This window comes from Salmo salar, chromosome 23 (genome assembly GCF_965601325.2).
Source record: "Salmo salar chromosome 23, fSalSal1, whole genome shotgun sequence".
Classification (NCBI taxonomy): domain Eukaryota; kingdom Metazoa; phylum Chordata; class Actinopteri; order Salmoniformes; family Salmonidae; genus Salmo; species Salmo salar.
This window is the reverse complement of record NC_138313.1, coordinates 31,415,165-31,441,249: the sequence shown is the minus strand read 5'-3', so window position 1 is coordinate 31,441,249 and position 26,085 is coordinate 31,415,165. Positions and strand designations below refer to the sequence as shown.

Here is a 26,085-nt window from a genome sequence, read left to right as displayed (position 1 = left end):
ATTGCATATGTTACGGTATTACGGTACTGTGTTGGCCAATGCAATATTTGAAAGCAGTTTGAAACACCACACAAAGACCCCAGCAACTTCATTTTGGATACATGTTTACTGTATAGGGGATGCATTACATACAATACATCTGATCTTAATATCAGATTTATTTTAACTTACTGAAGTAAAATCATTCATAATATTACATTACAGTATATCATACTTTATGTTCATACCTTAAACATACATTCATTATTCTCAAAATGTTGCAGACAAACCATTATATAGGTTTACCAAATGGTTAAGTGATTATCAATAAAACGTATTTAAACAAATGAGAAGACAATCATATCAAAAGTAATGTGAGCATTGCATTGTGAAAGGCAATTACTTCATATGAACATGTATTTCTAGATGAAACTGATTAAGTTTGAAAAATGGACTGTATGATTGCGTTGTACTTAGTCAATCTAATGTGCTAAGAGTTGTGAAACTGCCTTTTTGATGATCTGTTTTGAGTTTGGTACAAAGCGTTGTGAAAATGTACAACATACTTGTGAAAATTGCAACAAAGGGATAAAATAAATCATAAAAACACTTAGTGCCATTATTGATCTCAGAGCTCAGTTTAACATATCTATAGTACAGTACCAGCAGTAAGTTTACCAAATATAACAACTGTTCCATAAACAATTACCATCCACAGTAATCTTACTATTATCTCCACTATACCAAAAGCTATAAAACGTACAAAACTTAAACATTATCTCAGCATTAACGAAACCTAACCAGTGGGTATTGATCATCAATAATACAAAATGAGTTATCTGAGACAGGCTGAAGTAGGCTACAGTAGCCTGGTCCCATCTGTATGTGTGATTTAGCCAACTCTGCTGTGCCACGTGTGGTCCTTGTCAAGCCAAACATGAATGTATGGCATCATGACAATAGTCAAAGGAATTGTCTTAAGACAGATCTGGGACCAGGGCATGGCCACAGAACCTCTTCCTCTCCTATCCCGCACCTCTGCTTCCAGTGGAGATCCATTGGTCTGATCAAGGGTCTATCCATTAGTCGGATTCAATTGCAAAACGTTTTGCTACGGTTACCGTTTACTCTAGGAACCAAACAGAACGAAACAGGGAGGGGCCTACCTGAATTTGTCCAACAGAAACTCTTTTTAATTTCAAAACATTTTCTGTTTGGAGTAAACTGTTGCAAAATGTTTTGCAACATACCAAACATTTTTTCTATTAAATCTGACTAATGAATACACCCCAGGCCCTACCTCCCCCCTTTATGGTAGCCCTTGATCATGACTCACAGTTCAATTACATTACACAAGAGTCATTGGACAAAGGCGTCTTCTGTACAAGGGAGTTTTGTAAAGAGCCCCGAAGCTTGGTCTTAACATTAACACGCAGCGCTTGCGGTACAGTTTAAGAAGCATTATGACCCTATTTTTCATATCAGCAAGAAATAATTTTCTAAAAACAAAATGGTTCAATTGATATGCACTTTTATAGGGTTCCCACACAGCCTTATTTCTGTTAGTGCTTGTTTACGGAAAAAAGACAGAAGACCGAGTGGACTACCTGTGCCAATTAGCAATCTGTCTCCGAACACCTGTGTGTAAACGGAAGGACGCCACAAACGTGTCGTCACTGAAAAAACACTGTCGGCTGCAACTGTTAAACCAGTTAAAACAGTGAACAGTGAGTGAGTATTTGTGAAATTATTTTGATGTGAAATGAAAAAAGGGATTTATGTTTCTAGAACCGTACCGCAATTGAGAATCAATTCACGTTTAGATTGAGTATTAGGCTGTTTTGGCTGCCAGAGCCAATTTGCCTTTAAACAGCATGTAATGTCCTTGGACTATAAGGAGTACTGTTAGGCTCCTTCAGTCCATTATTTGATTACCCTTGTGGCTGATCATGGATGGTTCGAAGCCAGGGTGGCGACGGGCATGTTTGAGCAGGTGGTCGCTTCGCATGAAGCGCATGGCACACAGTGGGCACTGGAACTGTTTCTCCCCCGTGTGAGTCCGCAGGTGGCGGATTTGTTCATCAGAACGGGAGAACTTCTTGTCACAGTCAGGCCAGGAGCAGTTGTAGGGCTTCTCACCTGGGATGGGATGAAGAAACAGTTATTATTCACAACCAACATACTTGCTACTCTGTATGCGATGCACACACATGGTAAGCATAGCCTCGATTGCTCGGTCATCCATTACATTGGACTGTCATGACGTTGCCCTCTTTGGGTTTTCTATGCACCATCCCCCTACCCCCCCCACCCAGGCTCTGTGAGAGCGGTCGTAAATTCCTAAAAGAATGTCCTACCTCATGGCCACAGTTTTGAGACCGAGTGGGTTTCATAGAAAGAAAACAGGAATTCTTCCACCTCACAGGACTGGAGAACCGAGCAACACTTATGTTCTGGAGAAGGTATAAAAGATCGGTGAAGAATCCAGCTACGAACTGGTCCATTTGGTACAATTTTGTGAAACTCATGAGACAATACGGCCACATTACCATGGCACTGTTTATATAATAGCCTCAGTTGTGAGACTTACATCTATCTAATGGTTGTATAAAATGAACGAATAAGGATAAAGCTATTTGGAATATGTTGGGATGCTTGTAAGATGTTAATGTGAGAGAATTGTATTTCTGTTTAAAGTGTCACCAAGTCATCGGCACGCCCCCATGAACAGACGGGACCTGGCGTCACGAGACAGCCTTTTCTATGTTCTGAATATAACCCCCACCCAGATTTTCTATCACCAGACCGAGCTGACCTCCATTACGAGTTGGCTGAAGGTTTGACCATGCATTCCTCGTTCTGAACTTTAACCATACCACGTTGTTAAACTCTTAGACTATTGATACCGAGAGAATAATAACAAGTCTTTGATATTAATTACTAGTCTGCAGCTAGGAATTCGGTATCATTGAACGCGAAGACCGACGAAACATCTGTCCTATAACGACATTAATGAATGACACTTTGAAATATCCATTCTAACCGAGAGAGAGAGAGAGAGAGAACGCGAGGACAAAACTCTCCAACAGAACGAACTCTTCATCAAAGATCCCGACGACACACTGAGCGTGAATATATACACTGCTCAAATAAATAAAGGGAACACTTAAACAACACAATGTAACTCCAAGTCAATCACACTTCTGTGAAATCAAACTGTCCACTTAGGAAGCAACACTGATTGACAATAAATTTCACATGCTGTTGTGCAAATGGAATAGACAACAGGTGGAAATTATAGGCAATTAGCAAGACACCCCCAATAAAGGAGTGGTTCTGCAGGTGGTGACCACAGACCACTTCTCAGTTCCTATGCTTCCTGGCTGATGTTTTGGTCACTTTTGAATGCTGGCGGTGCTTTCACTCTAGTGGTAGCATGAGACGGAGTCTACAACCCACACAAGTGGCTCAGGTAGTGCAGCTCATCCAGGATGGCACATCAATGCGAGCTGTGGCAAGATGGTTTGCTGTGTCTGTCAGCGTAGTGTCCAGAGCATGGAGGCGCTACCAGGAGACAGGCCAGTACATCAGGAGACGTGGAGGAGGCCGTAGGAGGGCAACAACCCAGCAGCAGGACCGCTACGTCTGCCTTTGTGCAAGGAGGAGCAGGAGAAGCACTGCCAGAGCCCTGCAAAATGACCTCCAGCAGGCCACAAAAGTGCATGTGTCTGCTCAACGGCGTTGTAGGGAGGTCATACAGGGACGTGGAGGCCACACACACTACTGAGCCTCATTTTGACTTGTTTTAAGGACATTACATCAAAGTTGGATCAGCCTGTAGTGTGGTTTTCCACTTTAATTTTGAGTGTGACTCCAAATCCAGACCTCCATGGGTTGATAAATTGGATTTCCATTGATTATTTTTGTGTGATTTATGTAAAGAAAAAAGTATTTAATTAGATTATTTATTTCATTCAGATCTAGGATGTGTTGTTTAAGTGTTCCCTTTATTTTTTTGAGCAGTATATATTGATTGCAATTGTTCCCGAATGAGTGAGTGTTCATGTGTAAAGGTTTAGCATTTCAATTGTTATAATTATCAACCTTTTGTCTAACAAGCCGCCATGCCGGTTTAGCCCACTAGGGCACATTCTCCCATAATTTCTTTGTAACCATATCTACTGTTTGTGATGCATTTCTGTGAATTACTTAGTTAGTAAATAAATGATTTTAAGACAATTGATGTATGGATGACTCATAGTGAAGACTGGGTTCGTGCAGATAACCAACAATTTACGACGTTTGGAATGAGACTGACGAGGTAAACGAATACGTCATTAATCAGAAGACTAATAGATCAGATATTATGATATCTGAAGGTTCTATTAGGAAAATAACTAATCTGAATATTTTCCTTGGTGCCCCGACCTCCTAGTTAATTACAGTTACACGATTAATCAGTTTAATCGCGTAATAATAATTACAGTTATTTGATAAACATGTCTTCAGTTTAATGATGCCAAAAACACGACAGGACTGTAGGCTAATAGATGACCAATGGAGGCCAACATGCTGACTACACCAGGCGCGCGTGCGTCCACCATTGGGCGCATGTTGATTCTGTCCATCCACACCAGACGTGATCAGGACATGTAGGTTTAAATAGCAAAACTAACTCTGAACCAACTATATTAATTTGGGGACAGATAGAAACACATGAAACGTTCATGGACATTTAGCTAGCTAGCTAGCTAGTACAATTTCCTCTTTTTTGATGGATCTTTATAGAATTTTGCCCAACTTTGAGTCAAACAAAATTGTGTTCTCTACTTTGACAATTAATCAACAGATAAAAGGGGAAGCCTAGTCAGTTTTTATTAATCTCTCCTCCTTTAGTCTTCTTCTGTGGATTTTATATGGCCGTTGGCAACCAACTGGACTGGAGTGTGGATAGGGTTGCCAACTGTCCCGTATTAGACGAGATGTCCCTTATATTGGGCTAAATTGGTTTGTCCCATACAGGACTCACTTTCCCGTATATTCATCCAATCACAGTATAGCGTAAATGCGCCAATTCCTGCAAAGTAATTTGTTGTTCAGTCAGTTTAGCATATCAAGGAAATATGGATAAACCTGCAAAAAAGAAGACTGTGCAGCTACAACAAACAATGGGAAGCAAAAAAGATGTGTGTTAAGGCCATGCTAGCTAAACGTGCTAGCAATATTGGCGCATTTTTCGTGACGTCTACTGCGGAAAATGACAAATCGTGGCCTTGTATGTGTACCATACGGTTAAACATGGACTCGGCTACAACAGCACCGACTGTCTTGTTAAGCTCAATGGTGTTTTGTTTCATGACTCAAATGTTGTGAAGATGATGCACTTGGGAAGAACGAAAGCTGAGATGATTACAATTAATGTTTTAGGACCAGACTGTGTGATATTTTGGAAGATATGTCCCCAACCGAAGGTGAGCCCGTGTATTTCTCAGTTGCCAGTGATGCATCAAACAAGGGAAATATACAAATGTTTCCAGTGTGCGTGAGATTTCTGTGTCTGATGGAGTGCAGTGCAAGTTACTTGACTTTTATGAAGACAGTGATGAAACTGCAAATGACATACATCAAGCTCTGATGAACTGTCTGGAAAAGCATGAACTGGACATTAGACACATCCCAGCCTATGCAGCAGATAATGCCAATGTCAACTTTGAAAAATACCACTCCATTTACCAGTTATTGAGCAGTGCCAACAATCACATTCTGAAAACTAATTGCCCAGCTCACATAGCTCATAATGCCTGCAAGCACGCCTGCGATCAGCTGTCAGTGGATATTGAGGCAATTGTTTTAAAGAGCTACAGCCACTTCTCAGTATCTGCTTCCCGAAGAGAGGAACTGCGTGAATTTTTAGCCTTTGTTGACATTGAGTGGTGTGAAGTTCTGCGACATGTTTGCACACGATGGCTCTCTCTTCATCCAGCTGTCAACCGTCTCCTGCAAAGCTGGCCAGCTCTTACTTCATACTTCAGGTCCCTTGGGGAGACCTGTCCTGTGGCACTGAAGAGTACTTTTAAGTATGAAGAAAAAACAGAAGCTGCTGAGATTTATCTGTGCTTTTTACACAACGTGGGGTGTTTTTGACCAACTCGTAAAAAACCTGGAGGAAACAACGCTCTGCATCACAGATGTTTACGAGGAAGTCCAAAATGAAGATGCTTCAGCGGAAACAGGACCGATTGTTTTGGGATACCAGACCAAGCAGCTGATGGACAAACATTTGTCAGCACAAATGTCCAAGTAGCAACAGGACTTAAGTTCTATGACACTGTCATTACATACATTGATAAGTGGTTTGATTTCTCACCAGAAAATGTAATGGTGAAACTGATCGGCCTCTATGAGGAGCTCTCCTTCACTGACCTGGAGCAGCTGGTGGTTGCCCTCAAAATGACAGAGACAGTCAGTATGGACCAACTCTATGAAGAGTTTGGTACTAGCCAGGAGGAAATACAGAAAGCCAGACAGGATACCACAAAATCCACCAGTGAGGAGTGGGTGGCAGTTTTCCAAAACCTAGGAAAAACCAACTTGATCAACATTTTCAGGATTGTCTCATTTGTCCTCAGTGTGCCAGGCTCAAATGTCTTAGTAGAGAGGATTTTCTCTGATGACCATTAAATTAGCAGACTCAAGAAACAGATGCAGCACAGAGCTGATCAAATATTAACTTCAAATATCTGAACTGTGACTTGTCATGTAAGGGTTCTCTTTGGCTATGCAAAATGCCAAAGGACTGCTTGAATCAGTCAAGAGCAGCAAAAAATATCAATGGAAAAAGACTTGGTGGGTGACTCATGCCCCTCTTTTCCTCTTTTGCATTTGAAATGTTTTATATTTTTTTTTGCTGTAAAATGTCCAAATTGTGATTTCTTTGATCATTTATTTTGGAGGTTTAGTCACAAGTTTACATAATGATAGTTTTAGTAAAGTTATAGACTAAATGGAATATGAAAATGCTTTTCCTTTCCAATTGAATAAGAATATACACTGTATATTCATTCACACAACACCATACCCACGCCACCGTGGCACCGTGCACTGGCACACCACATTTTGTCCCTTATTTGGTAGTGAGAAAGTTGGCAACCCTAAGTGTGGACCTTCATCTTTCAATCACCCACATGGGTATATGTTCCTAAAAAAACAATGAAATGGGAGAGACAGGACTTGCAGCACATCAAGCATTTAAAATAGAACCAAGTTCAACTTCAGCGCTTGGCTACACAGACGATCATTGACTCGTGCGAGGAGTTTGGATGAAATGATTTAATAAAGGTCGCGCATACCTGTATGTGTCCTTATATGCGACTTCAGGTGAGACAATTTTCCGTAGGCCCTGACACAGCCATCAAACGTACAAACGTGTCGCTTCTTTTTAACAATTGGAGAGTGCGATAATCCGTGTCGCTCACTACCTGGCATGAGCGATATGCGCGCGAGTATGGATACAGGCTTCGGTGTAGAATTTGGGGTTGGATTGGTGGAATCGGACATCGTGTTGTAGTCGCTTTCCCCGCATGAGATGTTGATGTCTGTATCAGTTCCTCCAAATGAAGAATTACTATAATCCTGCAAGGCCAACATAGGCTGAAACCTTCCATGCTCATCAATAACCCCGGCAACCGCCATGATGTTGAATCTTCTATTTCTTCTTCTTCTTCTTCTTCTCCCGCAAGCATATGTTAGATGTGCATGCCGCCACCTACTGGATGGGGTGAACACTGCAACTTTATCATAAATAATATGGGAAGGGGGGAAAAGCATACTCCTAATATTCACACATTGCACCAAATGTGGATCTAGAAGGGTCTGACTGGGACGAAAAATCGACCCTGGCATTTCTAACACACCAGCCTATTCTTTTCCTTGAGGCCTCCATTATTAGCCAGATAATTCTCATTTTGAGCAAAAAACCCAAGTTAGACAGGCCCGCTGGGCTAAAAATGAACCAGACCATCTGGCATTTCGGGCTGCTTTTTATTAAATGCAAGTCATCATATTTTACAACAAACACTGAATTAATGCATAATAATTGCTCAATGTGCATTTTCTCCTTTTGCCAAGATAATCCATCCACCGCATTTCAAGAAACTGATTAAACAGCATGATCATTACACAGCACCTTGTGCTGAGGACAATAAAATGCCATTCTAAAATGTGCAGTTTTGTCACACAACACAATGCCACAGATATCTCAAGTTTTGCGTGAACATGCAATTGGAATGATGACTGCATGAATGTCCACCAGAGCTGTTGCCAGAGAATTGACTGTTAATTTTTCTACCATAAGCCACCTCCAATATCATTTTAGAGAATTTGGCGGTACGTCCAACCGGCCTCACAACCGCAGACCACATGTAACCACATCAGCCAGGACCTCCACATCCGGCTTCTTCACCTGCGGGATTGTCTGAGGAGGGCTGGAGGGATGCTGAGGAGTATTTCTGTCTGTAATAAAGCCCTTTTGTGGGGAAAAAACTCCCCCTGTCCAATCATGTGAAATCCATAGATCAGGGCCTAATGAATTTCTTTCAATTGACTGATTTCCTTATATGAACTGTAACTCAGTAAAATCTTTAACATTGTTGTATGTTGCATTTATATTTTTGTTCAATGTGTATATAACATTTATTCAGTGATTTTCTTCTTTGTCTAATATATGTGTTTATTCAACTAGGATGTGTAACACTTTATTTTAAGGATCCGTAATAAACCATTTATACGGCATTTATAAATTGTGTGTTCACCATTTATGAATCATTACCCCCACATTAACAAACAATTTACTAATCATTAGTAAAGTATTTTTGCATTCCCTAAAGTGAGTGCTATTTACATGTTATAAATACTTTATAAATGTTTTGAGTGACCAGTGAAATTTCGCACAAAAAGATGGACATGCCATTCGTAGACATTCCTTCAGTAACTGGTAAATAATAAGCACACAAACCAGAGTGCTTAAGTAAATATATATACATGTGTGAATAACCAGCTTACTAACATTTACAAATGTGGGAGTAATGATTAATAAATAATGAGCAAACGGTTTGTAAATGCCTTATAAATGCCTGTTTATTATGGATCCTTAAATAAAGTGTTACTCTTGGAGATAGCTGGGCCCAGCACCGACAGTGTGGCCCCCTGGTCTTCTGGTCCCAGTGATGCTAGGCTTAGCACCACAGACAGCTCAGCTGCTGCTGCTGCAGTAGTCAAGTGCAGTGGAGGTCGGAAGAACAGAGCGAGAGTTTTAATATTTGACAGTTTTAATATTTTGGCTCTATATATGTAATAGTAATTAACCCTTTCGGATGGGGGGGGGGGGGGGGGGGGGGGGGTCATGGTCTTCTGGTACCTGTGCTGTGGGAGAGGATGCTAGACTTAGCAGAGACAGCTAAGTGGTGAGTGAAGGTAGGAAGAAAACATAGAGACGTGGATATACTGCCAGTTCTTTAATATGTTGGCTTTATATGTAATAGCAATTTACACTTAGGAGTGACAGACCGAGTGACAGCAGAGAAGATCAGAGTCAGACTGCACAACAAGGAGGTAACAGAGGCACAGTTATAGTGGTGAGTTGTATCTGTGTTAAAAAAGGTGGAGGGCTATGTTTTTCATTGGTCACTGGTACAGTGTACTGCCTATGTTATGTGTCACGTGCGTGGTGAGGTGGGCTGGTGTGGCTAAAATGCCAGAGAACATTTTTTGTCCCAGTCCGCCCCTGCTTGCTGTTGCTCTTAGATGGCAACTCAGAGCAAATACGTGTGTGCCATTTGAATCTCAACAAGGAAGGTGGTTGTATTTGATTAATGTTTATGGAAAAGGTATGGATTTCAGCAAACAAAGAAAGGCACTCAACTAGAGGACAAATGTAGGTACAAGATAAGCGTTGCATCATTATAATTTTCTTGTATTGATCTTGGCCGAATCGATGTCTGAGCTGAATTCAACAAAGCCTGGTCTATGCTTGAGAGGAAGAGGCTAAGTGGGAGGGATAACTGGGCCAAAAATCTGTCTTCTCCAGCAGGTGGCATTGCTTTGTTACTTTCGCTCACCAAACGAGGGGTTTTTCTATGGAGGTCAATTAGAGCTCACCAAGCAAGGAGTTTTTGTATGGAGGTCAATGAGAGCTCACCAAGCGAGGAGTTTTTGTATGGAGGTCAATGAGAGCTCATCAAGCGAGGAGTTTTTGTATGGAGGTCAATGAGAGCTCATCAAACTAGGGGGTTTTGTATGGAGGTCAATGAGAGCTCACCAAACGAGGGGTTTTTGTATGAAGGTCAATGAGAGCTCATCAAGCGAGGAGTTTTTGTATGGAGGTCAATGAGAGCTCACCAAACAAGGGGTTTTTGTATAGAGGTCAATGAGAGCTCACCAAGCGAGGAGTTTTTGTATGGAGGTCAATGAGAGCTCGCCAAGCAAGGAGTTTTTGTATTAAGGTCAATGAGAGCTCACCAAGCAAGGAGTTTTTGTATAGAGGTCAATGAGAGCTCACCAAACGAGGGGTTTTTGTATAGAGGTCAATGAGAGCTCACCAAGCTAGGAGTTTTTGTATGGAGGTCAATGAGAGCTCACCAAGCGAGGAGTTTTTGTATAGAGATCAATGAGAGAGTGTTGAATTTGGTCCAAAAAAATGTTTATGGCTTATTTGCTACATGAGGTTTATTTGATGGAATAGAAGTTCTGTAATACTTACTTAGGTTGTTAAGAGTGTACTGATATAAGTAGGACACTTGGCATCCCGGCAAACTTTGAGAAAGTTTTCTCAAGATGGCTATGCATATTTATGGCATGAGGCTAGTTCCATAGCATCTCCATTGAATACAGGTAGTTGATTCAGGCAATAACTAATACCCCTCATCGAATATTCAAAAAAGTATAAAAATAACGAGATGTATCCACCAATCTAAAGAGAGAGGAATAGGGAGGAGTGGACAACGAATCTAGTTGTTAGGGCGTCATTATATTCACCTCTCTGTCTCTGCTCCAGTTCATCAGAAACTCCCTTCACCATGGAGTGGAGTTTAGTCACCGACGTAAATACCAGACTGATTCACGCTGTGCTATCAAGCTCGTGGGATCAGCTGGCTTTGTAAAACTAGATGCCAGGAGCAGTAAAAACGAGTTTGTTTCGATAGCATAGATATCTAGCTAGCTAGAAGATTTACATCATCATTTGCTATGATCAGCTGATAGCCACACTTCCCCCAGATTTTAATCATCTCTAGTTAGTAGGCCTAGAAGTCACTGGCACTAGCTTTCTTACAATGTGATCAGTGAATGTGTTGTTAAAGAAAATAAATATCCCCCCCAAAGCTCTGTAGGCCTGCAAATGCCTATTTAGGTGAGTATCTTCATGTGTTTGCCTGACAGCACTTTATAACCACAGCTTGAGAGTGAACCAAAGTATTTTAATAAACAGAATGCAACCTTGTACTATATGGTCGTTGAATGCACAGAGGACTCCTAGTAAGTGACCCAAGCCGTTGTTGATTTAGAGCTAGATTTGATCAGATCCGAGCTAGCCGACAACCACATAAAGGTTGTTTTGTTTTGTCAGAGGTGGAACTGCATTAGAGCTGTCAAATCCACAAGGGGCCCCTAGCATTAGGGGAGAGTGGGGTAAGTTGACATTTTGTACCACTTCCTTTTTAAAACCATGTCTATCTTTATTTCCCAAACACAATTCAACACAATCACAATAGTTTTTTTGTATTTTAATCATTTTAAGCATATTTTAGCACAGGCTTAACACCTAACAAACACTTTGTACGTTTTTTAAAACACTTTTAACATAGTCCAGACCCTGTTGTTACCTCATAACCCAGCGATAGTGCCTTGCATTACACCTGGGAAGAAAACGCTTCAATTAGCTTAACTTAACCCATTGCCATTGGCTCAACTTACCCCAAGGCAATCATTTTGACTATATTATCCCACACAGCTACAATAATGCACTTTCATGCTAGGTTTAGGACCTCATATTGAAGCTTATAGAGACCGACTGAGGAATAGAACAATCTTAAAATAATCTACTTTGGTTTAGATACAAGCATCATGAAACCTCTTACAAAATACATTAATTTGACTTGGTGGAAATCCATTTTTGGTACTTAACTTGCTTTCCACTTTTTCCATGTGGTTTCTTCCTTCACAGACTTCAGGAAATGGTGACTCTTCCTAAATATTTGGTCAAATGATACATTTTGTGTATGGTTTCTTAGAAACAAGGTGGGCTCAGATTACCCCTTTGGCTCAACTTACCCCATTCTCCCCTATACCTAAAGCGAATATGGCTGTGAGAAAAATCCCATGCAGCCTTGTTTACAAAATTTCACACGGGAATGTGAGATGTAATCTACACCTTGATTAGGCCATTAGAAATCCTCATTATGCAGTTTAATGATTTTTTATTTGAGCATCATTATTTCGATATAGCCAACACTCTCTCGTTCTGAACTTCTAATGCGAGTGGGATGGGTGTGGCTTCGTGACAATAATCTGAAGAGCAGCTGCTCACTGATTTGACAGCTCCAATGCAGTTCCACCTCCAACACTGCCAAAACATCAGCTATGTGGGTGTCGGCTATTGCCGGTTAATGCTTGATCTGATGGAATTTAGGCCTTAGTCAGACTTTCAGTACCGTCAGTATCCCCTGGCTGGTTGTCCTTCTCATTCAGGCAATAACTCTAATCAATGATAACTTGCAGTATTACTCATGACCGGTGGTTAAATTGAGCCAGAGCTACCTGGAGCCAGGCCCCTGCACCTTGGCATAAAAAGTAGGAAAAGGGTATAATAAACCAGCGTTAAAGTTATGGCCAGAGTTAGAGTTGAGCCAGGGTGTGGACATGAAGCTAGGTTAAGTGTTCTGGTTATGGCCAGTGTTAGGGTTGAGCCAGGGTGTGGACATGAAGATAGGTTAAGTGTTCTGGTTATGGCCAGTGTTAGGGTTGAGCCAGGGTGTGGACATGAAGCTAGGTTAAGTGTTCTGGTTCTGGCCAGTGTTAGGGTTGAGCCAGGGTGTGGACATGAAGCTAGGTTAAGTGTTCTGGTTATGGCTGAGCCAGGGTGTGGACATGAAGCTAGGTTAAGTGTTCTGGTTATGGCCAGTGTTAGGGTTGAGCCAGGGTGTGGACATGAAGCTAGGTTAAGTGTTCTGGTTATGGCCAGAGTTAGAGTTGAGCCAGGGTGTGGACATGAAGCTAGGTTAAGTGTTCTGGTTATGGCCAGTGTTAGGGTTGAGCCAGGGTGTGGACATGAAGCTAGGTTAAGTGTTCTGGTTCTGGCCAGTGTTAGGGTTGAGCCAGGGTGTGGACATGAAGCTAGGTTAAGTGTTCTGGTTGTGGCCAGTGTTAGGGTTGAGCCAGGGTGTGGACATAGGAAATGAAGAAAGTGTGGAGAGACATGGCAGATGACAGTGAGCATGGCTCAACCCTAATCCTAACCCTCCCCCCAATAGGGCTCCTCCACCTCTGAGTTCCCAATTCAACCACTGTTCATGACCAGAAGGTGGTGACATGACCTCTCTTTCTGCTTCTGCTGAACGAGACACAGACACTGTCAACACAGACAGAATAAAAACATGTTCACGGGTATTTTTGCAGTTAGTTAAGGCATTAAGGCAAACAAACACCGCATTGGGCACTCATAATAGCTAGCTGCTGTTTGTGAATGGTCAGACTGGGCAGTAATGCTGTCCTGTACTGTAGGCTACTGTGGCCTCGTCCTCCTCCTCCTGTCCAGCCTCATAGGTCTTCAGGGCTCAGAAGCATATCTCCACATCCGCCCTGCCTGTCTCTTTATGAAAATCATGTGTCTTGTATAATCCTCTGTTCTGGACAGTTTCTTGTCTTCTCTCTCTCTCTGTTCCTCTCTGTTTCCCCTGTAGTCCTGAGCCTTCTTGACTGATAGCTCTTCAGACAGGAACAGTAAAACCCAGAGAGGAATTTCCTATACGTTCCTATAACCAGAGCATGGTGCACACCCTGGGATGATGTACTGTACTGAATAGTGAGCTGAATGCCTCAGTATCTTGTCTACCTGTTCATACATACAGTACCTGACTTGGCTATGACAAGGATTTCTTTCTGACCAGGTGACACTAAATGTGACACAGTACATAAACTGTGTTATAGACTGAAATGTTAACATTGACCGGAGATGTGTCTGTGCTACACAGAGAGAGGTTGACATCCCAAGGTCGTGGGAATAGTGTAGAAGCTTAGATTAGGGATACAATTAAAATAACAGCAATACACAGGCTAGTCTATATAGTCTATTCAAACACTGTAGCCATAACTGAGGTGTTTGTGGCCTACTCACAAACAAACTGCAGAGTGAAAAAAAACACACATTTGGTCAAGACGTTTTATTGGCTGAAAACTTTCTCCCACCACCTCTCCAGTTAGATGAAAGGCCAGGCTCAGCAAAGTGTAAAGCCAGACAAGTGTAGTCTGATCCGTGTGTAACAGGGCCAGCCTGCTAACTACTACTACAAGGCCACAGAGGAACACTGTCCTCCATCATGCCTGTCCTGTTTCTTGGAAAGAATCTGATGGCAAATGATTATGACTCTGTGTGTGTGTGTGTGTTTGCATGCCTTGCACCACATACACATTCTGCAGACATATCCATACACATGCATGTGGTGTGTCTGTGAGTGACAGTGACATCATTGGAATTGACAGTACTCCTGGGTACAGTATGTCAGTCTCCAGCCTGCATGCACACAAGCACACACACACATAACACGTTTTCAGACAGCTGTAAAATAACTTTATTCCTGCCCATAAACCACATCTGTTATTTATAAATTACAATAATCATCCTTTTTAACAATAAAAAAAGATTTATTTGTGAATTGTATATCTGCACTGCCAACAGCAATATCTGTACTCCACATGTTGTAGAGTCCCGGTTTGTCCCAGTCTCTCTCATATAGTCCCAGCATGGTGTGGCTTTTCAGCCCCCCGTCCCGTCCCGTCCCGTCCCCCCAGTCCCTCTCTGCATCTCTCCAAGGTGTGTGTGTGTGTGTCATGTAGAGTGCATGGGGAATAAATTAAGCTGGAGTCCTGGGCCTGAAGCCCACTTTCTATTCCTCAGTGCACAGACCACTCCGCCCCTCACCAGGCAGCCAATGGGATTCGCATCTCAGCCTGCTGTTATGCTATTAGCCAGCAGATAGCCAATGAGAAAGAGCACCGAGCGGAGCCGTTTAGTGTGTATCCAGTTGGTTGGGTCTGTGAGTGAGTGTGTGTGTGCAGTGCACATGCCTGTGCAGTGTGTGTCCGTCCAGGTGTGTGTGTATATCTATGTGTATGTCTGTGTGTAAACAAGTCTATCTCTTCTTCCTCAGAGTTCGTCTCGTGTGGAGCGGGCAGCGGGTGGAGGTGAGTCTCCCGTCACACTGTTCTGGGCCACGGTGTGGATGCGGCCTTGCTGTTCTGTCTTCCTGGCGTGCTGGTGCTGGCGGTCCCAGTCGGTGGCGGTGGCCTCGTCGTCCCAGATGGTGGAGGTCTCTGTGTCGCTGACGTAGCCTGGCTCGCCCGTGTAGTGGGTGGGGTAGAGGAGGAGGGGTTCCACGGAGAAGGCCTTCAGGTCCCGAGGCTCAAAGTGAGACATGAAGTCAGAACTGATGGAGAGAGGGGGAAGAGGGTTACATGACACGTCCTCAAAGAGAATCACACACTAAGGGAGAGAGAGAGGAGGACATAGTAAACTGTCAAAGTGCATTTTGTGCACCATTCAAAATGATAGAGGTGTACAGAAAGGGGGGTCATATAAGGTAATTCAGCCCTGCAGAATCAGCACCACTTGGTCAAAGTTAAGCATGGAGAGAGATTGCATCACAGAGAGGTCAGAAACACATAATCAGAGAGCACTCTGCCCTGCCATAGTGGCAGGGCAGAGACTTCCAGCATCTGTCAGAAAGGAGCACTGATCATGACACTTTAACATGCCATCAAAGGGAGCCAGAGAGTTGTAGAGCGGTGCAGAGAGGGGAGAGGAGCGAGACACATCAGCTTCAATCAGTCAGGCCCTGTCAGCCAGAGGTCAGCTGGTAAAGGTCAGCCCCCCTGCAGTCGTTTAGACAGTGCCAGCGCAAAGAGAGTAACCTGATGCCTTTATTACTTCCCAGGGAATTGAACCCTGAGAGGCTGGACTTAGTCTGAGGGTTTGATCCTCTCAGAGTTGGCAGAGGAGAGACTGCAGGGCATCCCTAACCTACTTTCCCCCTCTCTCTCTCTCCAGTCTTCTCTCTCTCTCTCTCTCTCTAGTCTTCTCTCTCTCTCTTGCTCTCTCTCTCTGTTCTGTATTTATGTAGTGATTTATACTCTCTCTCACACACACACACACCCCACCCTCATACTGAGCTCTGGATCAATGGGAATCCTGTCCCTCTCACCAGCAGCAGGAAAAGACATTCCGGACCCACATTCCTCCGAGAGGCAGAACGAGGGAAAGGGAGAGAGAGAGAGAGGGAAGAGAGGGGAGGACAGAGGGGAAAGGGCAAAGAGGGGTAGGGGAGAGTGAGGGAGGGAGGGCAGAGTGGGGTAGGGAAGAGAGATGAGAGAGAGAGAAAGGGAGGGAAAGCAAGGGAGGGAGGGAGAGAAAATGGGCAGGGGAGCAGGGAGAGGCAGGGGGCAGGGTGCAGAGACAGAGAGTACCCATTTATCCCTGGGAACAATCCCTGGCCTGTGTATCAGGGACTCACTCTGTACAGGAGAGAGAGGGGGGAGACAGAGGTGAAGAGAAAAAGAGAGAGAGAGAAAAGAAGAGTGCCAGAGAGTGAGATGGAGTGAGGGAAATGGGTTGAAGAGAATGCGTGAGGGAGAAAGAAGAGGAAGAAAGGGAGTAGGGAGGTGTAAATTATCAAGGAACCCACCAGGTACAACCCTAAATCCGTAACCATGGGCACCCTCTTAGATATCTTCCTGACCAACTTTCCCTCTAAATACACCTCTGCTGTCTTCATCCAGGATCTCAGCGATCACTGCCTCATTGCCTGCATCCATTTATTTATTTAATTAAATGTTTTATTTAACTAGGCAAGTCAGTTAACCTCTTAGGGCTAGGGGGCAGTATTTACACCGCCGGATAAAAAACGTACCCGATTTAATCTGGTTACTACTCCTACCCAGTAACTAGAATATGCATATACTTATTATATATGGATAGAAAACACCCTAACGTTTCTAAAACTGTTTGAATGGTGTCTGTGAGTATAACAGAACTCATATGGCAGGCAAAAACCTGAGAGATTCCTTTACAGGAAGTGGCCTGTCTGACCATTTATTGGCTTTCTTTGACATCTCTTTCCAAAACAAAGGATCTCTGCGGTAACGTGACACTTCCCACGGCTCCAATAGGCTCTCAGAGCCCGGGAAAAAGCTGAATGTCGTCATTCCAGCCCCAGGCTGAAACACATTATCGCCTTTCTCAAGTGGCCGATCAGGGGACAGTGGGCTTAGGCGCGTGCACTGGTCGCCCCCGTCTTTCTGTTTTTTCCTCTGTTTACCGAAACGCAGATTCCCGGTCGGAATATTATCGCTTTTTTGCGAGATAAATTGCATAAAAATTGATTTTAAACAGCGGTTGACATGCTTCGAAGTACGGTAATGGAATATTTAGATTTTTTTTGTCACGAATTGCGCCATGCTCGTAACCCTGATTTACCATTTCGGATAGTGTCTAGAACGCACGAACAAAACGCCGCTATTTGGAAATAACGATGGATTATTTGGGACCAAACCAACATTTGTTATTGAAGTAGAAGTCCTGGGAGTGCATTCTGACGAAGAACACCAAAGGTAATACAATTTTTGTTATAGTAAATCTGATTATGGTGAAGGATAAACTTGCTGGGTGTCTAAATAGCTAGCCCGTGATGGCTGGGCTATGTACTTAGAATATTGCAAAATGTGCTTTCACCAAAAAGCTATTTTAAAATCGGACATATCGAGTGCATAGAGGAGTTCTGTATCTATAATTCTTAAAATAATTGTTATGCTTTTTGTGAACGTTTATCGTGAGTAATTTAGTAAATTGTTAGTAAATTCCCCGGAAGTTTGCGGGGGGTATGCTAGTTCTGAACGTCACATGCTAATGTAAAAAGCTGTTTTTTGATATAAATATGAACTTGATTGAACAAAACATGCATGTATTGTATAACATAATGTCCTAAGATTGTCATCTGATGAAGATCATCAAAGGTTAGTGCTGCATTTAGCTGTGGTTTGGGTTTATGTGACATTATATGCTAGCTTGAAAAATGGGTGTCTGATTATTTCTGGCTGGGTACTCTGCTGACATAATGTAATGTTTTGCTTTCGTTGTAAAGCCTTTTTGAAATCGGACAGTGTGGTTAGATTAACGAGAGTCTTATCTTTAAATAGCTGTAAAATAGTCATATGTTTGAGAAATTGAAGTAATAGCATTTCTAAGGTATTTGAAAATCGCGCCACAGGATTCAACTGGCTGTTACGTAGGTGGGACGATTTGGTGCCACCTAGCCCAGAGAGGTTAAGAACAAATTCTTATTTTCAATGACGGCCTAGGAACAGTGGGTTAACTGCCTTGTTCAGGGGCAGAACGACAGATTTGAGTCTGCGGTCAAACGACCACCCCTCATCACTGTCAAACGCTCCCTAAAACACTTCAGCGAGCAGGCCTTTCCAATCGACTTGGCCCGGGTATCCTGGAAGGATATTGACCTCATCCCGTCAGTAGAGGATGCCTGGTTGCTCTTTAAAAGTGCTTCCCTCGGCCTCCCAGGTGGCGCAGTGGTCTAGCTGTGCCACCAGAGATTCTGGGTTCGAGCCCAGGCTCTGTCGCAGCCAGCCACAACCAGCAGGCCCATGGGGCGATGCACAATTGGCCCAGCGTCGTCCGGGTTAGGGAGGGTTTGGCCGGCAGGGATATCCTTGTCTCATCGCGCACTAGCGACTCCTGTGGCGGGCCGGGCGCAGTGCACGCTGACCAGGTCGCTAGATGTACGGTGTTTCCTCCGACACATTGGTGCGGCTGGCTTCCGGGTAGGATGTGCATTGTGCCAAGAAGCAGTGCGGCTAGGTTGGATTGTGTTTCGGAGGACACATGGTTCTCGACCTTCGCCTCTCCCGAGTCCGTCCGGGAGTTGCAGCGATGAGACAAGACAGTAAACTACTACCAATTGGATACCACGAAATTGGGGAGAAAAAAGGGGTAAAAATATATCTATAAATAAATAAAAGTGCTTCCCTCACCATCTTAAATAAGCATGCCCCATTCAAAAATGTAGAACTAAGAATAGATATAGCCCTTGGTTCACCCCAGACTTGACTGCCCTTGACCAGCACAAAAACATCCTGTGGCGTTCTGCATTAGCATCGAATAGCCCCCGCGATACGCAACTTTTCAGGGAAGTCAGGAACCAATATACACAGTCAGTTAGGAAAGCTAAGACTAGCTTTTTCAAACAGAAATTTGCATCCTGTAGCACTAATTCCAAAAAGTTTTGGGACACTGTAAAGTCCATGGAGAATAAGAGCACCTCCTCCCAGCTTCCCATTGCACTGATACTAGGGAACACTCTCACCACTGATAAATCTACGATAATCGATCATTTCAAAAAGCATTTTTCTACGGCTGGCCATGCTTTCCACCTGGCTTCCCCTACTCCGGCCAACAGCTCTGCACCCCCTGCAGCAACTTGCCCAAGCCATCCGCTTCTCCTTCACCCAAATCCAGACAGCTGATGTTCTGAAAGAGCTGCAAAATCTGGATCCCTACAAATCAGCTGGGCTAGACAATCTGGACCCTCTCTTTCTAAAATTATCCGCCAAATTGTTGCAACCCCTATTACTAGCTTGTTTACCCTCTCTTTTCGTCTGAGATCCGCAAAGATTGGAAAGCTGCCGCAGTCATCCCCCTCTTCAAAGGGGAAGACACTCCAGACCCAAACTGTTATAGACCTATATCTATCCTACCCTTCCTTTATAAATCTTTGAAAGCCAAGTTAACAAACAGATCACCAACCATTTCGAATCCCACCGTACCTTCTCCACTATGCAATCTGGTTTCCGAGCTGGTCATGGGTGCACCTCAGCCACGCTCAAGGTCTTAAACAATATCATAACCACCATCAACAAAAGACAATACTGTGCAGCTGTATTCATTGACCTGGCCAAGGCTTTCGACTCTGTCAATCACCGCATTCTTATCGGCAGACTCAATAGCCTTGGTTTCTCAAATGACTGCCTCGCCTGGTTCACCAACTACTTCTCAGATAGAGTTCAGGGTGTCAAATCGGAGGGCCTGTTGTCCGGACCTCTGGTAGTCTCTATGGGGGTGCCACAGGGTTCAATTCTCGGGCCGACTCTTTTCTCTGTATGTATCAATGATGTCGCTCTTGCTGCTGGTGATTCTCTGATCCACCTCTACACAGATGACACCATTCTGTATACATTTGGTCCTTCTTTGGACACTGTGTTAACAAACCTCCAAACGAGCTTCACTGTCATACAACACTCCTTCCGTGGCCTCCAACTGCTTTTAAATGCTGCCCGCACCCGCCTGCCCGACTAGCAACACTACTTTGGACGGTTCTGACTTAGAATATGTGGACAACTACAAATACTTAGGTGTCTGGTTAGACTGTAAACTCTCCTTCCAGACTCACATTAAGCATCTCCAATACAAAATGAAATCTAGAATCGGCTTCCTATTTCGCAACAAAGCCTCCTTCACTCATGCTGCCAAACATACCCTTGTAAAACTGACTATCTTACCAATCCTTGACTTCGGCAATGTCATTTACAAAATAGCCTGCAACACTCTACTCAGCAAACTGGATGTAGTCTATCACAGTGCCATCCGTTTCTTCACCAAGACCCATATACTACCCACCACTGCGACCTGTATGCTCTTGTTGGCTGGCCCTTGCTACATATTCGTCACCAAACCCACTGGCTTCAGGTCATTTATAAGTCTTTGCTAGGTAAAGCCCCGCCTTATCTCAGCTCACTGGTCACCATAGCAACACCCACCCGTAGCACGCAGCCCAGCAGGTATGTTTCACTGGTCATCCCCAAACCCAACACTTACTTTGGCCACCTTTCCTTCCAGTTCTCTGCTGCCAATGACTGGAACGAACTGCAAAAATCACTGAAGATGGAGACCTACATCTCCCTCGCTAACTTTAATCATCAGTTGTTAGAGCAGCTTACCGATCACTGTACCTGTACACAGCCAATCCGTAAATAGCACACCCAACTACCTCATCCCCATATTGTTATTTATCTTCTTGCTCTTTTGCACCCCAATATCTCTACTTGCACATCATCATCTGCACATCTATCACTCCAGTCTTAATGCTATATTGTAATTATTTTCCTCTGTGGCCTATTTATTGCCTTACCTCCCTAATCTTCTACATTTGCACACACTGTACATAGATTTTTCCATTGTGTTATTGACTGTACGTTTGTTTATGTGTAACTCGGTGTTGTTGTTTTTGTCACACTGCTTTTCTTTATCTTGGCCAGGTCGCAGTTGTAAATGAGAACTTGTTCTCAACTGGCCTACCTGGTTAAATAACGGTGGAATAAAAAAATATATATTAAAAAGTAACTCTAAATCACCAATAAGGAACACCACTCACCATACCACAGAGCCTATATCAAGGATGGACCCGCGGACCAAAAATAAAAACATATAAATTAAAAACTCAGTCGAGGTCTCAACTTACTGTTGAGAGTTAGAATAATAGAATACACATGGTGCAATTTCTAAATTTGGTTGTGTGTCAGCAGCCACTTAATTAGCCCATGTCAGCAAAAAAAGAAAGAAAAGATTAGTCAGTTAGCTGGCTGCTAGACTATCGAAACTTGTAGAAAGTGTGTTTGATTTACCGACCGGGGTGGGGCCCATTGATCATATTAAAAACTGCAAACATTTGCCTCCACCCTAAGGCAAAATAAAACTGCAAATGTTTCTCTCCTCCCCCTGTCTGTGTCAGCCTCAGTGCAGGCAGCCAGTCCCTTACTTGGGGTGTTTGTTGAACATGACGGGGAGGAACTCATCAACAGGTAGCATCTTGCTGAAGGCCTGAGCAGCCAGCAGCTTCCTGGCACCCTGCGCTGACAGAGCATAGCCCAGCGTCCAATAAGAGTAGTCTGCCTCCACCAGGTTATTAACCCCTTCCACAGAACGCTCCGGCTGATGCACTTGCATACGCTTACGCCCCACATAGCTGTATGAGAACAGAGGGAGGGAGAGAGAGATAGAAAAGAAGGGAGGGAAGAAGAGTGATTCAATTCATTATACATAAGCTCCCAATTAATAATTACACATCATAACAATGCTACTTGTAGACATCGTTCTTACATGAGATCCCAGTCCAGCTGGGCCTTCTCTACTTCCTCCATGATGGTCATCATTCGCCTCTTAAATCTGGGCTCAAACCTCACGTCATCCTCCAACACCAGCACCTTGGAAAGACCACGCTCCGCCAACTGACAACAGCACAGAGAACAGGCCTGGAGTCACAAATATGTAATAGCACACAACCACTATTGGCATCGACAGGCTGCAATGGAAAGGGTCAAAAGCTTCAAGTTCATCTTCACAGAAGACCTGACAGACCAATCACAGCGACACTGTGGTGAAGAAGACGCAACAGCGCCTCATGGGCCCTCAATTCTCAATTTCTACAGCTGCACCATCGAGAGCATCTTCACCGGCTGCATCGCTGCCTGGTATGATAACTGCTCTGCCCTCAACCGCAAGGCTCTACAGAGGGTGGTGCGGACGGCCCAATACATCACTGGGGCGAGCTCCCAGCCCTCCAGGACATCTACACCAGGCAGCGTTTGAGGAAGGCTCGTAAGATCGCCAAGGACTCCAGTCCCGAGCCATGGACTGTTCACTCTGTTACCATCTGGCAAGCAGTATCGGAGCATTGGGTCTCGGTCCAACAGACTCCGAGACAGCTTCTACCACCAGGCCATCAGACTGCTGAACAGCTAAATCTATACTACCGTTCAAAAGTTTGGGGTCACTCAGAAATGTCCTTGTTTTTGAAAGAAAAGCACATTTTTTGTCCATTAAAATAACATAAAATTGATCAGAAATACAGTGTAGACATTGTTAATGTTGTAAATGACTATTCTAGCTGGAAACGGCAGATTTTTTATGGAATATCTACATAGGCGTACAGAGGCCCATTATCAGCAACCATCACTCCTGTGTTCCAATGGCATGTTGTGTTAGCTAATCCAAGTTTATCATTTTAAAAGGCTAATTGATCATTAGAAAACCCTTTTGCAATTATGATAGCACAGCTGAAAACTGTTGTCCTGATTAAAGAAGCAATAAAACTGGCCTTCTTTAGACTAGTTGAGTATCTGTAGCATCAGCATTTGTGGGTTCGATTACAGGTTCAAAATGTCAAGAAACAAAGACCTTTCTTCTGAAACTTGTCAGTGTATTCTTGTTCTGAGAAATGAAGGCTATTCCATGTGGTCACTTAGAAACTTCCTTGTTTCTAAGTGACCCAAAACTTTTGAACGGTAGTGTAGCTGTCTCACTGCACAGGGCTGCACCTTAGAGACTATCTGCACCTTAGAGACTATCTGCACCTTAGAGACTATTTTCTCTGATTCTCCACACATCCAACCCTTATACACAAGCACACACACAACCACCCATAAACAAACACACAAGAACACAGACTCCCACACACACACAATCAATGCAGCTGTTGTATTATATATAATTTGTTCAACTGTGCGACCAACACACTACCCACTTTCTATTTGTAAATACAGTCATTCTTGACACGTTCATTATCTACACTGCAGATCCTCTTGTGTACATATCAGGCTACTACTATTTGATATTTTTTACATGTCTATTATGGATATTGATTATTGTACTACAATGTTGAGGGAGCTGGCACACCTTTTATACCTGCTATAAACTGTGTTTGTGAGTAATAATATTTGATTTGATTAAGTGAGGTTAGTTGAGCGCACCTGTACCCAGGTGGAGTGGTGGCTGAGGAAACAGCCTATCTCTCCTCTGGTTAGAACACGGCCAGAGTACGGGTCCTTATAACCTGGAATCATCTCTATACCCAACGCCTGCAGCTGAGAAGAGTTCAGAGCCCTGAGAGAGAGAGAGGGAAGGAAAAGAGAGAGAGAGAGAGAGAGAGAGAGAGAGAGAGAGAGAGAGAGAGGAAGAGAGGGATTGGGATCGATGAACAGAGAACTAATGTAAACCATAGTGTCCCATGCAGCTGTGAAGTCCTGTGTATGTGTATGGGTGAGACCTACTTGCCATCCACTGCGTCAGTAAGGGTGGCCTGCAGACCCAGAGAGGTCATGGTGCTCAACATTCTCTGTCTCCTGTCCAGACGACGTTTCAGATTGATCAGGAAGATCTGAGACGAAGGGGGGGGGGGGGGGGGGGGGCAGAGGGAGGGAGGGAGCAATCAGTAGGAAGGCAGAGTAGGAAGTAGGGGCAGAGACATGGGAGTAGTGGAGGAAGGAAACAGATGTAAGGAAGAGCAGGAAAGGGAAGGGAAGAAATAAATGTCACATCAAAGAAAGACAGATGAACTCTCAATATAAACCAATTCCTCTAAACAGTCTGGGCCAGTGTCTTACTGTACCTCATCAAAGCCCATCTTGTCCTGCGGCATCTGGGGATTGTACAGATACTCTGAGGGCGCTATGTTGTGGTCAACTGTTAACACATACAGAGGAGTCAGAGTTAGAGATAATACAGACAGAGGAGTCAGAGTTTGAGTTAATACAGAGTTAATACAGACAGAGGAGTCAGAGTTGGAGTTACTACAGAGTTAATACAGACACAGGAGTTAGAGTTAATACAGAGTAAATACAGACAGAGGGGTCAGAGTTAGAGATAATACAGACAGATGAGTCAGAGTTGGAGTTACTACAGAGTTAATACAGACAGAGGAGTCAGAGTTTGAGTTAATATAGAGTTAATACAGACAGAGGAGTCAGAGTTTGAGTTAATACAGACAGAGGAGTCAGAGTTAGAGATAATACAGACAGAGGAGTCAGAGTTAGAGATAATACAGACAGAGGAGTCAGAGTTTGAGTTAATACAGAGTTAATACAGACAGAGAATTCAGAGTAAATACAGAGTTAATACAGACAGAGAATTCAGAGTTAATACAGAGTTAATACAGACAGAGAATTCAGAGTTAATACAGAGTAAATACAGACAGAGGAGTCAGAGTTAATACAGAGTTAATACAGACAGATGGTGTCAGAGTAAATACAGAGTTAATACAGACAGAGGAGTCAGAGTTTGAGTTAATACAGAGTTAATACAGACAGAGAATTCAGAGTAAATACAGAGTTAATACAGACAGAGAATTCAGAGTAAATACAGAGTTAATACAGACAGAGAATTCAGAGTTAATACAGAGTAAATACAGACAGAGGAGTCAGAGTTAATACAGAGTTAATACAGACAGAGGGTGTCAGAGTTAGAGTTAATACAGACAGAGGAGTCAGAGTTAATACAGAGTTAATACAGACAGAGAATTCAGAGTTAATACAGAGTAAATACAGACAGAGGAGTCAGAGTAAATACAGAGTTAATACAGACAGAGGAGTTAGAGTTAATATAGAGTTAATACAGACAGAGGAGTCAGAGTAAATACAGAGTTAATACAGACAGAGGAGTCAGAGTTAATACAGAGTTAATACAGACAGAGGAGTCAGAGTTAATACAGAGTTAATACAGACAGAGGAGTTAGAGTTAATACAGAGTTAATACAGACATAGGAGTCAGAGTTAATACAGAGTTAATACAGACAGAGGAGTCAGAGTTAATACAGAGTTAATACAGACAGAGGAGTCAGAGTTAATACAGAGTTAATACAGACAGAGGAGTCAGAGTTAATACAGACAGAGGAGTCAGAGTTAATACAGACAGAGGGTGTCAGAGCTAGAGTTAATACAGAGTTAATACAGACAGAGGAGTCAGACTTAATATAGAGTTAATACAGACAGAGGAGTCAGAGT

General features: G+C 43.3%; 1 protein-coding gene and 1 non-coding gene across 2 annotated transcripts in view; both read right to left on the bottom strand.

The window, feature by feature from the left end:
• Nucleotides 1–87: 87 nt before the first annotated feature.
• On the bottom strand, nucleotides 88–7,709 carry LOC106584385 (uncharacterized). The gene is made up of 2 exons (XR_014382319.1): nucleotides 7,329–7,709; nucleotides 88–2,118 (listed from the first exon to the last, which is right to left on the bottom strand). It is a non-coding gene; the product is annotated as an uncharacterized LOC106584385 (transcript).
• Nucleotides 7,710–14,396: 6,687 nt separating this feature from the next.
• The window catches only part of LOC106584384 (procollagen galactosyltransferase 2), a 32,911-nt gene continuing 21,222 nt past the window's right edge, over nucleotides 14,397–26,085 (bottom strand). Inside the window, exons 7-12 of the mRNA XM_014169634.3 lie at nucleotides 24,696–24,769; nucleotides 24,358–24,464; nucleotides 24,058–24,190; nucleotides 22,409–22,536; nucleotides 22,068–22,274; nucleotides 14,397–15,674 (exon numbers count right to left, since the gene is read on the bottom strand). Of these exons, the coding sequence (XP_014025109.1) occupies nucleotides 15,395–15,674; nucleotides 22,068–22,274; nucleotides 22,409–22,536; nucleotides 24,058–24,190; nucleotides 24,358–24,464; nucleotides 24,696–24,769 (929 nt within the window). The 3' untranslated portion in view covers nucleotides 14,397–15,394. The remainder of the gene's footprint in view (nucleotides 15,675–22,067; nucleotides 22,275–22,408; nucleotides 22,537–24,057; nucleotides 24,191–24,357; nucleotides 24,465–24,695; nucleotides 24,770–26,085) is intronic.